This window comes from Rhinolophus sinicus, linkage group LG05 (assembly GCF_036562045.2).
Source record: "Rhinolophus sinicus isolate RSC01 linkage group LG05, ASM3656204v1, whole genome shotgun sequence".
Taxonomy (NCBI): domain Eukaryota; kingdom Metazoa; phylum Chordata; class Mammalia; order Chiroptera; family Rhinolophidae; genus Rhinolophus; species Rhinolophus sinicus.
Genome location: NC_133755.1, coordinates 47,186,708 through 47,201,227, shown reverse-complemented (window position 1 = coordinate 47,201,227; position 14,520 = coordinate 47,186,708). Strand labels below are relative to the sequence as shown.

The following is a 14,520-nucleotide window of genomic DNA, read 5'->3' as shown; positions in this document are numbered from 1 at the left end:
ATCTGTAGCCCTGGAGATTAACTGAATTACAATGCCACATTTGAATGGTATTTTACAGATTTTTCCAAAGGCTCCAAGCATCGACCCCTTAATTAAATCTAATTTGGTTTCCAACATAGAGTGTTATTGAGCATATTCACTTCACGATACATGGAAGCTCAATATACATCATCGTCATCTTCCAACTACAGCCTTATGAAGATGTTTCTGTGTGGGAACATTCAAAACTGATTTATGGAGCTATTGTAACAACTAAGCAACTAATCTTCCAGTATAAATGTAACGCATAAGAACAACCTGACTGAAACATATAAATTCCACATATACTTAAAAAATAGTATTGTCTGTAATTTAATATAGCAGAATGTCTCTAAGCCTATATAACCTTGCATGCAGAAGCAGGTTTCCAAGCATTAATACTTAAATGGGTCATAGACACCACATCTGTCATTCTGTCCTGAAGTCTATGAAGCACAACCAAGACTATGCTGGCCTATTGATTTTTCTAGCATTTGCTTTAATTTACTTAACCATTGAGAAATCCATCAGTACATAAAGGGCAACTGTCCATTACTGCCTCATTTGCAGACATTCCTTTCCCTTCGTTTTTGGTAAATATTTCCCTTAAATTGCTATGTGTTTACAGTGTAAAAACGAATTAGGAAAGTGCTCACACCTGTTTCTCTTCAGTAACTGCTGCACTGAGGTATATGTAACGTGCTTAAAGATAGAGTAAATATCTAGACATTATTACATCTCTGTGCAAAGGGTGGTAAATTAGATCCTAATTACATTAACAGGGATTCTGCCTCCCAGCTTAAATTTTACATGAGCACTCTGCAAAAATCCAAAAGCTCTGCTGTGGTTTCTTTATGAGCTGGTGATTACAGCTACTTCCTATGCGGTCACTAAATATTCTGTTTACAAATAAATGAAGAAGCTTTGAGCCAACTTGCCAGGGTAATAATCTATTTTTTTCTCCCCCTCCCTCTTCCCAGCAAACCCTCACCACATATGCATGGCAACAATCAGGAGTCCTGGTTTCATCTAATTACTCCATCACGTAATTTCACAAATTGCCTTGTCACTGGGGAGCCTAGTGCAAAACACGCTCACAGTGGGATTTCAGGCAGCAGCTTTCATTTACTACTCATTCTTGTTAAATTAAACACAAAAACACCAGTTGTGTGAAAGAAGTCAAAAAGAATGCCTGCAAATGAGCCAGACAAGGATATCTCCTATTTACCGTCTCACCAAATACACTGCTGGCAACAGGCATCTCGAACAGAAGGATCCCCTTGGCTGGCCTGTTCTGATTTCCATGAAGCTGCTATAACAGACCATAATCGAGAGGCCAAGAACAAATGGGCTTCTTTTCTAGAAAGTAAGCTTCGTCGTCTATCAACAGGAAGCATAGGCACCTAGTAAAACATTTGATATTCTCAAACCCCTCTATTTTTTACCCTGTCTGTTCTGGGAAATGCTTGGCCATGATCCTCACATGAGACCGTGGATTTGTATTAGATGAATGATGCTAAGCCCTTTGAAGGTATAAACAGTATACCATACTTCCATTCTGGCTGGAAAGAAGGAAGCAGATTCCACTAATCTTTAAAAGTTCTCAAACGGAAAGATCATCAATCAAGTTCATACAGTATTAGATGATTTCCTTTTAAGTATTAATGCCTTGCATGTTTCTGAAACACATCAAGATAAATGCTCACCCATCTCGCTACGGATGTGGGTAGAAGAAAAAGAGTGTATGGTGGGTGACATTACTAGAGGGCGTGAACCTGAGGTTACACCCCTGGAAGCTGATATTTTTATATCAACAACTAAACAGTGCCACTGATAATTAAAGGTATTTCTTTGTAGCTCAGGAGCCAGCAGGGTCAGGTACCATTTTACATCACAAACCAGTCCTTTATGCATGTAGATCTGCCAGTATTATCTGCACAGGGAGAAGAAGACATTAGCAGCAGCTGTCTCTCTGCTTTTACACTGAAAATTCTATTCATACAGACAGGTGGAGTAATTTAAAAGCCAACGTGGTGCAATTTCGATGTGACTAATGTCACTGCCTACTAAAACGCCACCATTACCACTGTTTATGGAAACATTACTAAAATTACATTTTATTCATAAGAATTTTAGGATTCTGGTTATTACTAGCTTGAAAATGATCAGACCTCAGTGTCATACCCCAGAGTGCTGGCTTAATTCTCCAGGGTTTAGCAGCTTTCTGGGCTGAGAAGCGACAGTTGGATTGTAGTTTCAAGAGTAATCGGGGCTGCATAAGCAGTTTCCTCTATCTTCATAAGCAAATTAAAGACATAGCTCTTTTGTGTTTTGGACACGTGACAGGCAAAAAATCTTCAAGGAACTAAATTCTGTGTTAGAGGGTTTAGTTAGGACTCACATGAGGAAAGATTCCTCACCCCCAAACCACTATAGACATTGTTAGTAACAGACAGGTAGAGATTTACATACTTCCATAAGGAACGAGGTGCAGTCAGTGCTTAAATTCTGAAAGTCTAGCAATGCATAATTATTACAATTGCATGAAATATCAATAGCTATAGCTATGCCTTTTCTATGGGCAGACGCTTACGGAGAAAGATTTAGATATGAAAGGACCATCCCTGATCTTTAGTTGCCAATAACCATCAGATTGCATTATGAAGTTTTATGCCAAACCCTCTGGCTCACATTTTTATTTTAAAAATACTAATTAGCTAACTCATGGAATGAGATTATAATTACACTTTTGAACTCCCACAACGCGATTTGATTTGCTCTGTGTTTGAGAGGCAACGTGGTGGAAAGCACATGGAAATTCAAGTCAGGAGATCCTGGTTCCAGCTCAGCCAGTTCCTAGCTTTTGACCTTGAAAAAAATCATTAACTTCTCTAAACGTCATTTTTGTCATCCCGCCTACCTTACAAGATTGTCTTAAGAATCGAGTGCATGTGAAAAATATTAAACCACAAAGCACCACAGAGACACATATTATAATTTTATTTAGCCTTTTGATCAATTTTTTCTTCAGCCGTTAACAGGACAGAATGATCCAATGTCAAAATAGCCAAGCAATTCATAGATCATTTAAAAAAACACGTGATAAAGGTAACATTATGTAGGCAGGAGATAATTTCATTTCTCTTTAAAAATGAAATCAAGACATTTGTGTGGAGTTTCTCCCCCAAGAAGTTTGGGAACTGATTTTTCCTTAAATAACAGACAGGAATTATCCCTAAACTTCTAAAAACTGCAATAGAAATAATCTCCACTCATTGATCTTTCTTAGGATGAGTGTCCCATAACAGATGATACCTTCTGGCCTCTGACATCCCAAGAACTTCCTAGGACACTGAATTCTCTGAGGTCATTCGTGTCATGGACAGCACATAGGCCTTGCAGGGGTGCTAACAACAGAATTAATGTGAAAACCGATAAAAACCCACCACAGAACTTTAAGAACTGAAAAGCAAAGATATCCAAAAGGTGTCATATATATTGTCCCATATTTGTGTGTGTGTGTGTGAAGGGATAACACCAAGAGGACATTCAAATACAAGTAGTTCTTTAAGTCACACTAAGGTCTCCATTTCACAACACTTTGCACAATATATTTAAAAACCAAGTAATGTGTAGCTCTTAAATATCAACTAACTTAGGATGTTCCCACTTATAACATCAAGTTAGTTGAGGTCTATCTTTTCTTTATAGTGTTCAAAGATAGAACAACACACCTCGTACAGGGACCCACACTCACTGGGCTATAATTTGCTGAGTGAAGGCATTTTGCAACGGCAAGGAAAAAACCAGGCCTCAAAGGTCTTGAACATATTAGAAAATTGCCCGGCATAACTCTTTCAGCTATGCCCTTGCTCTTAGAGGCTCGCCAAAGGCCCACCAAGACAGGTGCCTTATCTGAGTTCCTGAGGGCTCTCTCCTGCTCTCAACACACAGAGGCGAATATCAAGTCCACTGAGGCAAGTCAAGTGTACCAGTTTCAGGCCTCTGCAAAGGTGGGACGAGCAGTAACTGGCATTTTGCTGGGAATCCACATAATCACTGCCATTATGACCTTGGAGCCTTAATAAAATAACGTTTGCTGCCTCATGGCATTCAGTATAGCACAGATAAGCTTGGGTCATGACCAAGAGGGTTTTGTGACCCAAGCAACAGACCACTGCAACATGGCCTCCACTCTTTGGTTACCCTCTGGTGTGGGTTTACACAAGGAGAAACAGAAAAATGAGAGCCCTAAACATAGCAACGTATTAGGAGATGAAAAGAAGCAAAATGGATCCACTTTCCCCATGAGGATTGGTACAAATGGCAGGAGTTCAGAGAGAGTTGTCCCACAGAAAAATGTCCACACACATAGGGACATATATGTACACACAGAAGACTGAGATGTGAGGGGGATGTTTTCAGTTAAGTCAAACAAAGTATCCTAAATTCCATGACATATAGACTTACTTCTACTGGCAAAACAACAACCAACCAAACCAAACCCAAACCAAATCTCTGGAATCCTTTTTAAAACGAAACCATCTGATTCTCTCTCTGTCAAACCTTCATACTTTAAAGCAAAGTACCTTCACTAGGAATCTTAAACATTAAGAAAGTAAAAAAGCCAAGCTTATATTATATAAAATTCCTATGGGTTGGACTGAGTTAGCTCAAGAAATCACTCACACACATCTATGTGAGGCTCCAGTTTTAATCTGAAAAATAAATTGAGGAGGAGCAGTTGCATATTCATTGACTGAGTTTGATATTTTGTCTTCAAAAATACATCATCACTAAGAGGAATCAGAGGAAGACATGCTATTGGTATATGCTTTGAAGTATAAATGGCTGGCTAGTGTTCAGAGTTATGTGTCTCAGCAACCAGCAACTTAATAAATTGTATTATATGGGCACTTTTGTTTTGAGCCTAATCCTTTATTTAATTAGCCCGATTAAGAGTATATCAGAAAACCAAACTATAGTGTATTTTTAACTCAGCCTTGGAAACAGAAAGAAAAATTTTAGAACAATCTGACAAACTGCCAACCAGACTCCACACAAGTCCCTTACAGAAGACACCAATCATCAGTGAAACGAACAAGCCATTTGACCAAGCACAAAAATCTCAATCACACCCCGAAAATAACATAGAGCCCCAGTCAGAGCTCATTTGCTTGTGAGTTCTATGGACCTGGATAAATGGGCAATTTTAAAGTTGGACATTTGTTTTTACTTTCGATTGTTTTCTTTTCCCCCATGCCTCCTCATCAAGCGACTGTAATTACCCCAGGTCAGAGGTGCATAACTGTGATGGGGAAGAAAGGCTGGGGTAAGGGGAAGGAGGTGTGTGGAAGGCTGGGAGCCAGCTCTGCCAGGTCACTAATGGCCTCTGGGGCAACAACTTGGAGAACAGGCTGATGCTTCGCCTTTGATCTTCTAATTCACAATGATCATTAGTATTAACTCCGATTCTTCTGGGTGAAGAATTCCAGCTGTAGCCTTTTCAGTTTACCTGACCTAAGAAAATTCATCACCCATCCCATTAGGATTTCAATAATCAGCTAAGAAAAAGAAAAAGGCAGTTGCCCCAGAATCTAGAAACCACCACTTCATTATTAAAAGAGTTTAGATGATGTATATTACAGAAGAATTAGGGCATTCCAATATTACCCCCAAGTAATTAAATAATCTATTTCATTTTCCTCCTGAGACAGATGATTCCCAATTGGGTAAAAAAATAGTCAGGGTTCCTATCTAATCAAAGTTGAAATATACTATCTCCTAAAGAGCTGAGATCCTTTAAAATTAAAATAGAGGGATTTGTCATCCAAGCCTGGGTTAGTTTCGGCAAAGTCTAGCTTGGACCCATCATTATTACTGAAGCCTGTGAAGGTGAATGGCAACTGCATGTACGGAAAAGAGTAATAACTATAAAGATATTCTTCTTACAGATTTGAGAGAGCTCGTTTTTTATATGGTATGTGGAGATCTGGAAGAAATAAAATCTTCCCACTCCTTCATATCAGTTTTCAAGTCTCTTAATTTAACAGTATATCTGCAGATAACACGTAGTGAAGAAGGAATCAAAGTTAGCTGCTATGTCCACCAACCACCCTCCTTGGCTCAAGCACATGACCATGAAGATAGGTTGGGACTAGTCGCAAGGAGAGACTGCCTTTCTCAAATACTTTGTACTACCCTGATTGACATTGCAGGCGAGAGTTCGAGAATATAGTCTTTCTGTCCTACTACCTTCTTAGGACACATGGTGGCTGAAGGATGATAGCGGGTAAGGAACAATAAGAAGATTCATTGTTAAAACTGGCAAAGTGTACAGGTGAGGAATAGAGAGAAATAGAAATGGGAGAAGTGCACATCCCATCTACTGCTTACCTACGTGCCTACCTATTGGTCTTCTATCTGCCTTTTGACCTTTGATCAACAGAATGAGTTATCTGGGTACCAATTAGAAGTATTTCTTCACTGTAACAATAATTCCTAATGTTTAGCGAGCAGTCCTTCCAAAATTGCAAGCAGAGAGATATGACACCAAGATATCTCCAACACATCTTATTACGAAAAGCAAAACCAATGAAACAACATCTGTCTCTTCTAGAGCATTCAATTCCCAAGTCAATTCCATTTATTCCATCCTTAGAGTGGCAGACCCGCAGGGCACTTTTCATCTAATAGTGTTTCTATGGAAACGCCATTTTCAACCTGGAAGATTCTACAACCCTTCACTTTGGCTTTTTATCCATATTGAAAGGAAAGTCTTATAAATCAGAAATAAAGACACAAATTTGACCACAGACAAAAATGTGTGTGCGTGTGTGTGTGTATGTATGTGTATATATATATATATATATATATATATATATATATATATATATATTCATTCCAGGCTAGACTTCACAAAAAGAAACAAACAAAATAAAACAAAACAAAATAGTAAAACATGTGTATCTGACTCAGAAACCAAGTTTATCTCTTTAGTACCAAATGGGATCCTCAAAATCAGTGAGAGGATAGGGAATCCAAGAGAATGTGCATGGAAATCAGATCACCTCCCCTACTGCTCAGTGCCAAATGTGTCACCCCGTGAATGGTTTCTTCACCTCAGTCTGCAAGGATGCATTTTAACAACCTCCACTCTTCTAACTTTCTGGATTCCTGGGACATACAGCGGCTCCATGAAGGAAAATGTGTCACTGCATATTTTAAATAAGAACCGTATTAACCATTTTTCTATGTAGTATGTAGATTATATTTAAAACTGCAATATGTTAGGGTGGGAAAACAAAAAGACCCGTGATTTTCACCTTAAATATTATATTTATTCCTTTCCCTCATTTTCACTAGGGTACACGTCTTTGTAACACTACGTAGCAAAATAACGGGTAATATGCCAAACACATCCAACTTAAACATTATGACACAGTAGGTTATATTTACAGTTCGACTAATGCCCTTAAGAAGGAAAAAGAAACCTTGAACTGACTGTCACTATATAGTGACTCATATGCCAATATTAAGTACTTTTTAATTGTTTGCAGTAATTTGTCTTCAGGCAAATGCAAGCATTTCGATTAATAAATGCTTTTATTTTCTTTCTAATTCTGTCTTATTATCTGTCAGTCACTCTTTTCAATGCCAGGGAATTGTTTCTTTTAAAAAAAGAACGTTCTCTAGTTATCAAAACTGGCAAATGTTCCACTAAGTAGTCTAAACTGGAAATTTACATCACTGAAATTTCCTTTTACCCCATATCACCAAAGTTTAAAATCTGTTTCCTTTTTCTTTTATTGTTTTCATTATACACAAGTATGTCCAGTTTAGCTTGCTAGAGACTGTGAGTCCAAGAATAAAGCTTTAGTTCTCTCTTTGGAGTAGTAAAATGTGCTACTGATTAAATCTACCTGTGGATTACTACAGAACGGCACATTTTTCTTATGCAGCTGGGGTGCAAATCCAGAAAGGTTTTTTTTTTTATTCAGGGCCTATTCTACTCCTCTAACACACAAATGCTTGAAAGCCCTTTCAAAGGCAGATTTTTTTTAACTGAATAAACCCAATGAAAAGATTGACCCATTTATTTGAAAAAGAAAAAAAATAGCAATTTGCTTTTAAAGAGGTGTGTGAGGTTTTATAATATGTCTTTGGCATTTAATAGATTACTTTTTACAATTTGATAATAAATTGTTATCGCTATTGTTTTAATTAGCCAGTGTTTCAATTGCTCTTGTATATCTAGAGAGGTTTCAGAAAGAATTTTTCTAGCTAACTTGCATTAGTCATATAGCAAGAATATGCTACATTTAAAATTTGTACACAGTTTTCCAAGTTAATTGTGCATCCCTGGAGACGTCTCAGAACTTTAAATAAAGTTGCTAAAGGATTAGTTCTGAGATGTCAGTAGTTTCTTACATTTGGACAAATCACAACAAAGCTCTCTTTCGATGCCATAGGCTTTTCCATAGAATTTATTATATATAATCAGCCCCTGGCTATAAATATTACCTAAGCAGCCTGTGCGATCCTTGAAGATGCATCATGAGACAGGGAGAAGGGTGTTCCTTGTAACTGGAGATCTATTTGCACTTGCAATTAGGGAAAAGGGAAGGGACTATTTCTCATTGGGGAAAGGAAAGAAGGAGAAAATTAAAATATGTCTTCCAGCTTTGCTTTTTAGATGGTATTAGGAGAGCATTTTCTTTTTAGAGACCATTATAATTATCAATATTTTTGTATGAGCAGATGGCAGTGGAATGGAGAAGGAGGGTATGGAACTATCCAACCAACCACGAGACAACTTCTATGAGGACTCAGACAAAGCCAGGGAGACGTGGACAAATGAGCTTCCCCTTCCAGGGCAGTGAGACAGGCCAGCACAGACCCCCAAAACGGAAGGAAATCAGGCAGTTCGTGAATATGTTCTGTCACAATCACCCCAAGAACATGGACCACAAAAAGCATTGCAATGAAGGTAAAATCATGCTGGCTGTTAAAAAGATTTTTTTGTTTTTTAAAGAAGCTAATACAGCTCTCTGCAAGGTTCTTCACAAGGGTATAACCTAGAAAATCAGGAAATTGGCGGATGAATAAAAGAACTTGCTTCTCTCTCTCTTGATTCTGTCTGAACCAATATTTGATTATATTTTATTCAGGGGCATCTCAGCTTCAAGTAAAACCAAAGCTCCTTTGCAGATTGCAATGGAGGCCGATGAAATCTATTCATTTTTTCTGTTAGTATAGGAAACAGAAATAGTTTGGTTGTTACTTCAGGGTCGAGACCTGATTTTGTCCCCTCCCCGCACTCATCCTCCAGATAAGATTAGCTGGTTAGCTCTGGTGATGAAATAGCCTGGTTGCATCAGCGCCATTGACCAATTGTCACTTCTGATCTCCTGCTGATTTTAAATGCCACACCATTTATTTTTCATGCTACCCCTCTAGACCCTAGTCCTCCCCTCTCCCTTTCAGCAGTGCTAAGTGATCCCCAGCAGCAAATTAGCACAAGGCCGATCTCAAACTAACCACATATATGCAACATGTGTCAGATAAGTAAGGAATGGCACCTGAATCGAGTTTTAGGTGAACCTAATATGATTTTAAAATCAGCTAAACAATCTAAATATTCAATTAACTACCAGCATTAAGCAGTCCCTAAAGCTGATTCCAAAACTGTCAGCATCATCTAGTTACAATTTGGAATCATCATGAGAAGAAGAGAAGGGTGGAAATTTTTTGTTTGTTTGTTTGTTTGTTTGTTTTTTAGCTATTCCTGCTGCTATGAGTTTTTATTTTATTCACGGATGCTGGAAAATCTGGATCAATGTATACTCTTGAGTGTTACTGGAGGCACAGCTTCCATACAGAGGAGCAGAACCAGCATGGCTTTCAACACACCCTGCTTGTCTCCCTGTATCAGAACAAGTCACTGAGGACCATGGCCTTGAAAGTAGGTAAGGGTGTAAGGGTCAACAGGTCTGAACACATTTGTGACAATGTACAATTAAGTGTCATAAACTAACTTTGAAAAATGAATGACTTTATGAAAAGCAAACTATGCTAAAAATAGTAACATAAAAGGTTTGCTCCTGACATTTTTTAAAAAGCCACGATTTTTAACATTCGTTCGTCTCAGGCGAGGTTAGGCTACGACCTGTCTAAATTCACCCTTTGTCCCTCATAGTGAAAGTCCCCTGGGTCAACAATTGCGCTGATTTTTAAAATATTATTTCACCCATAAATTTTCATTTTATCTTCTTCCTTAGATATCATGAAATCGGTATGCGCTTACAAAAATATCCACCACAATATTATGATTATAAATATTTTGAACATGAAATTCATTCAGAACAATAACCAAACAAAACAAACCCTTCGGTGGCATAAAGCCCCAACTCTCCAGTTTCTCACATCTCCAGGAGAATTCCTGCAGTGAAAACAGCAATCCTCGCACAGACAATATAAACTGTTACTCTGCTTGAAAAGTCACAAGGGACTACACAGGAAGAGCTGACTCTATATTGCTGTTTTCCTTTACAGTTCTAAATACAGGGACAACTTTCCCTGTGCAGCTCCGACTCACATGAACGTTTTGGATTGGCAGCCAGTGCATTCAGACCACGTAAAAGCAAGTTATGTGAGCATCCTGCCACCGCAACAAGATTTAAATTGTCACGGACCATGCATTATAAAGGTCCACGAAAGCATTCGAAGAAATTAAGTCCTCTCTGGGGTTTGTCTTACTTTCTTCTTAGGGGGAGCTGGTTCTAAGTACTTAAGAGGCACACTGAGAAAAGCAACATCATTAGCATACATACTTAAAATCACAAGTGCACAAGAACTCCTAAACCCCTAGAACTTAGCGAAAGTTAACATTACAATAGTGAACTTCAAATCAAACTCCTCATTGAGGGTACGTACCTAGGAAATAAGTGCTAACACTTTTGCAAAAACTGTGGGAACACAGTGATTTATGAATATTCCAGGTCCAGAGGGAATCATCTTTTCCCCATTTTTTTTCTATCAAAACTGTTTGTCCATATTTAGTTTACATATGTCATTTAGAATCCACTTACTGTTAGATGCTGGAACAGCCACGCCCTCATGATATTTGTGGCTACTTTGGGAAAGATGCCACGCTTTTTGTGACGCTTTTTGTCCTTATCTGGATCATCATCGTCACCTGTGCTGGGGGAAGCTACACTGTTGTCCAAGCCATCACCTGCAAACATAGTGAATCAAATTTTGACTGATGCTACCTTGACATGCTTTATTCAAATAGAATGCCTTTGGATATAAACAAAACCAAAAGAGCAATATAAATGATTAATAGTTTATTTGGTACTTTTTTTTTTCAAGACAGAGACAGAACAAGGCCTAGGCTCAAAAGTAGTCAGGTCTAAGGAACTTCTTCCAAAGAACAGTACGAAAAGTCAAAGGGAATAGAAGGAAATATCCGATCTCTTTAGTAGCTTTGTTGCCCTTGTAATTATTCTGATGTGTAGCTGACACACGCTAAATGTAACTCCTTTTGGGAAGTTAAATATGGTAGCAGTCATTAGCTGTCCCTGCCTGGGTATTCCATCCCACATATAGTCATTGATGGCAACTTGTGAGAAGATGCATTTAAGATATCAACTATTTCCACAAGTGATCTATCTTAAGATTAAATTAGGCCATGGAAATGTAGGCAATCCATCATATAAGCAGTTTGACATAGGAATGCTTCAAATAGAATATAATTTTTCTTACCATAGAAAGAGAGCATCAACTTTAATAAGGGGAAAACTCCCAAAATTATTTTCTAATTAGAAAACAGTTACTATTTAAATCAAATAAAGTGATGTTAAACTGTCGTTTGGAACTGTAATTACCCTAGTAATCCAGGCAGTTTCTAAAATTTCTTCTAGATTTAAATTTTCCTCACTGAAAAGTCACCTGCTTACACATTCCTATCTATTGGATCCTATTTTTCCATTGATTTTTGTTAGAACATTTAAGTTGTTTCTTCCAGAAAATATTTTGGCTCTGTGACACAATAAAATTTAAAATGTAATATTCCTTTTACAATGCCATATTTAAATAAGATGAAAAAAAATTTCAACCCACATATACACTGTCCAAAATAAGTCATAAGGTACAAATGGAAAGTAAGCACTTTGGATTTTGGCATAAAAGTCAAAGGGAAAACAACAGTGGACTAACCTAAAAAGTAGCTTAGCTTCTGTCAAACGTTCTTTTCTACCTGGAGCCCCACTCTAGTGGAAGCTACTGGCTTTTCGAAAGGGACAGGTTGATCTGGGTCCAGAAAGAAGAGCTATGACAATAAGGCTTAGCAATGAGGTAACAGATGTCCCCGAGAACACATTTACTGAGTTACGTAAGTGACTGGAGAGCAGCCTAACTGGCCCAAAGAATCGGGTACTTGGGTAAGAAAAGTTTCCCAATGACTGTACATTGAAACTAGCCTCAGATGCATTCACATCACTTCTTGAATTTCAGTATTCCTTATTTCTGTGAACGTACATATCCTACATATGAAAAGAATTCTCTACTTTGACGTCAGTCATTTCAGTCTAATCTATAGCAGTTACCTTGCCATTACTCAATTGTTCTTAACGGCTCCCTCAGGAGACTCCCCCACCCCACCCCCCAAAAAAGAAAATTGCCCCCAAATTGCATTGACTTGTACTGAGTTAGAGTTTTAAAACTTTGTTGGGTGAAAAATAGACTAATTTGAACATTTCTGCTGTGATTACAGTATAGGCCACACACACAAAATCTTTGCAGAAATTTTCTGAGTTTGATTTTTATTAATTTAAAATCTATAATTTTGTTGTGCTTAAAATCCATATATATATATATATATATATATATATATATATATATATATATATATATATATTTAGGTCCCACAGAACCATAGCTGTGTTCTCAGCAGGAAAGGTCATAAAGACCCACGGTTCCAAAGTCCTCAATGTAGCAATGAAGAAAGTGCTTGTGTCCTATTGGGTGACTTGCCCAAGGTCATCCAGCCTGAAACACAGCTGATGGGTCTGTGCTGGACCAGACACCCACATCCCTATATCAGTGCTCCTTCCACGCCCCCACCCCCCACAGAACTCTTTATTTGCATAACGAAGTGTTTTATAAGGAGTCCTCTTGGATTTGCCTAACAAATTCTTTAAAAGTCCAGTATTTAAAGAGGCTTTTTATTCAGAGAAGCATTTCACCATATAAAATAACAATTCATTAAAGAAACATGAGCAAAGAAAACAACTCAACGGCATGTAAAATTTCAATGGGCTAAGCCACTTGCAATATGCAAAAGGTAACCAAGGAAAGAACATATTACCTGATCATTGATTAAAAATGAAAAGCTTCTAACCTAATGACATAGTTTTTCACCACCTCTCCATGATTGTTTTCCACCTTTAAAAAAAAAAAATAGCCTTTCTATCCATCTCAAAACCCCTTCAGATTAATTTAGCAGGCAATGCCTAGTGCCTGCCTAGAAGAGAATTCATTGATAATTTATGGAAATATCTACTATAATCCGGAGGAGATGACTTTTTTCCAGCTTTGTGCATCAATAGATAATCAAGGCCTTAAAGCAGCCTTAGCTTCCCATTACCTCAGGCAAAAGAATTCCTGAAAGCGTGCCTTGAGGGCACCTGAATTATATACTCCATTAGGAGAGGAAGGCTTTCTGCATTCCATGTGTAACACTCACCAGAACCTTTCCTGTTTATTTCTGCTGTATGAAAGCAGAAGCATTAGGAACAGAATTTTTTAAGTGAAGACTTATGTAGATACAATGGAGAAACCTTTCAAGCAGGAGCCAGATCACCCCCTTCAGTCCCTGGCAGTGACCTCTCCCGAATAAAAGGTTTCTATTACATCATTAGCTCAAGCCAAAAACAGCCTTGGCTTAATGCACAGTTTGTTCTTCCTACTGTTTTTAGGCAAATACAGCTACTTTACTCCCATCTGGGAGGGAAATTACACTGCTGGGTTGTAATCTAAGACAAGATTTTCATTGGAAGCAAATGCTTTCAATCCAGTGTAAATACTGGTGCATGTTCAGAAAAGCCTAAAACAATAAACCCTGCTCCTTCCCGACACAAGTTAGGGAAATGGAGAAGATGGGGAAGGAGAAGAGCATAATAAAACAGACTATTCTAAAAGCAAACACTTTCATAGATTTTAATAAATTGTTTAACCTCTTCCACTTTCTAAAATTGAAAATTGATCTCGCAACATCTCAACCTCAGAGGAAAGTCTAAATGGTCAATTGTACCTCGAGCATTTCCATTCACTCTGCAATTTGATACAGTCACCTCCATGCGGTCTCTGGAGGGTTTATTTCCTTTTTTTATTTTTAAGATCACTAAACAAACTTGGAGAACCGCCGGCCGACCACACGGCAGCAGGCAGCAGCCCTGAACCACATTTGTAAAATGTCAGCAGTGACTTCAGTCCTGGAGC

At 38.1% G+C, this 14,520-nt stretch overlaps 1 protein-coding gene across 5 annotated transcripts in view; it reads right to left on the bottom strand.

Moving 5' to 3' along the window:
- MEIS1 (Meis homeobox 1) overlaps window positions 1-14,520 on the bottom strand; it is a 141,620-nt gene that overhangs the window by 47,110 nt on the left and 79,990 nt on the right. For all 5 annotated transcript variants that reach the window (XM_074332073.1, XM_074332074.1, XM_019718142.2 and 2 more), the window contains exon 8: window positions 11,109-11,254. In XM_074332073.1, coding sequence (XP_074188174.1) covers window positions 11,109-11,254 — 146 coding nt within the window. The remainder of the gene's footprint in view (window positions 1-11,108; window positions 11,255-14,520) is intronic.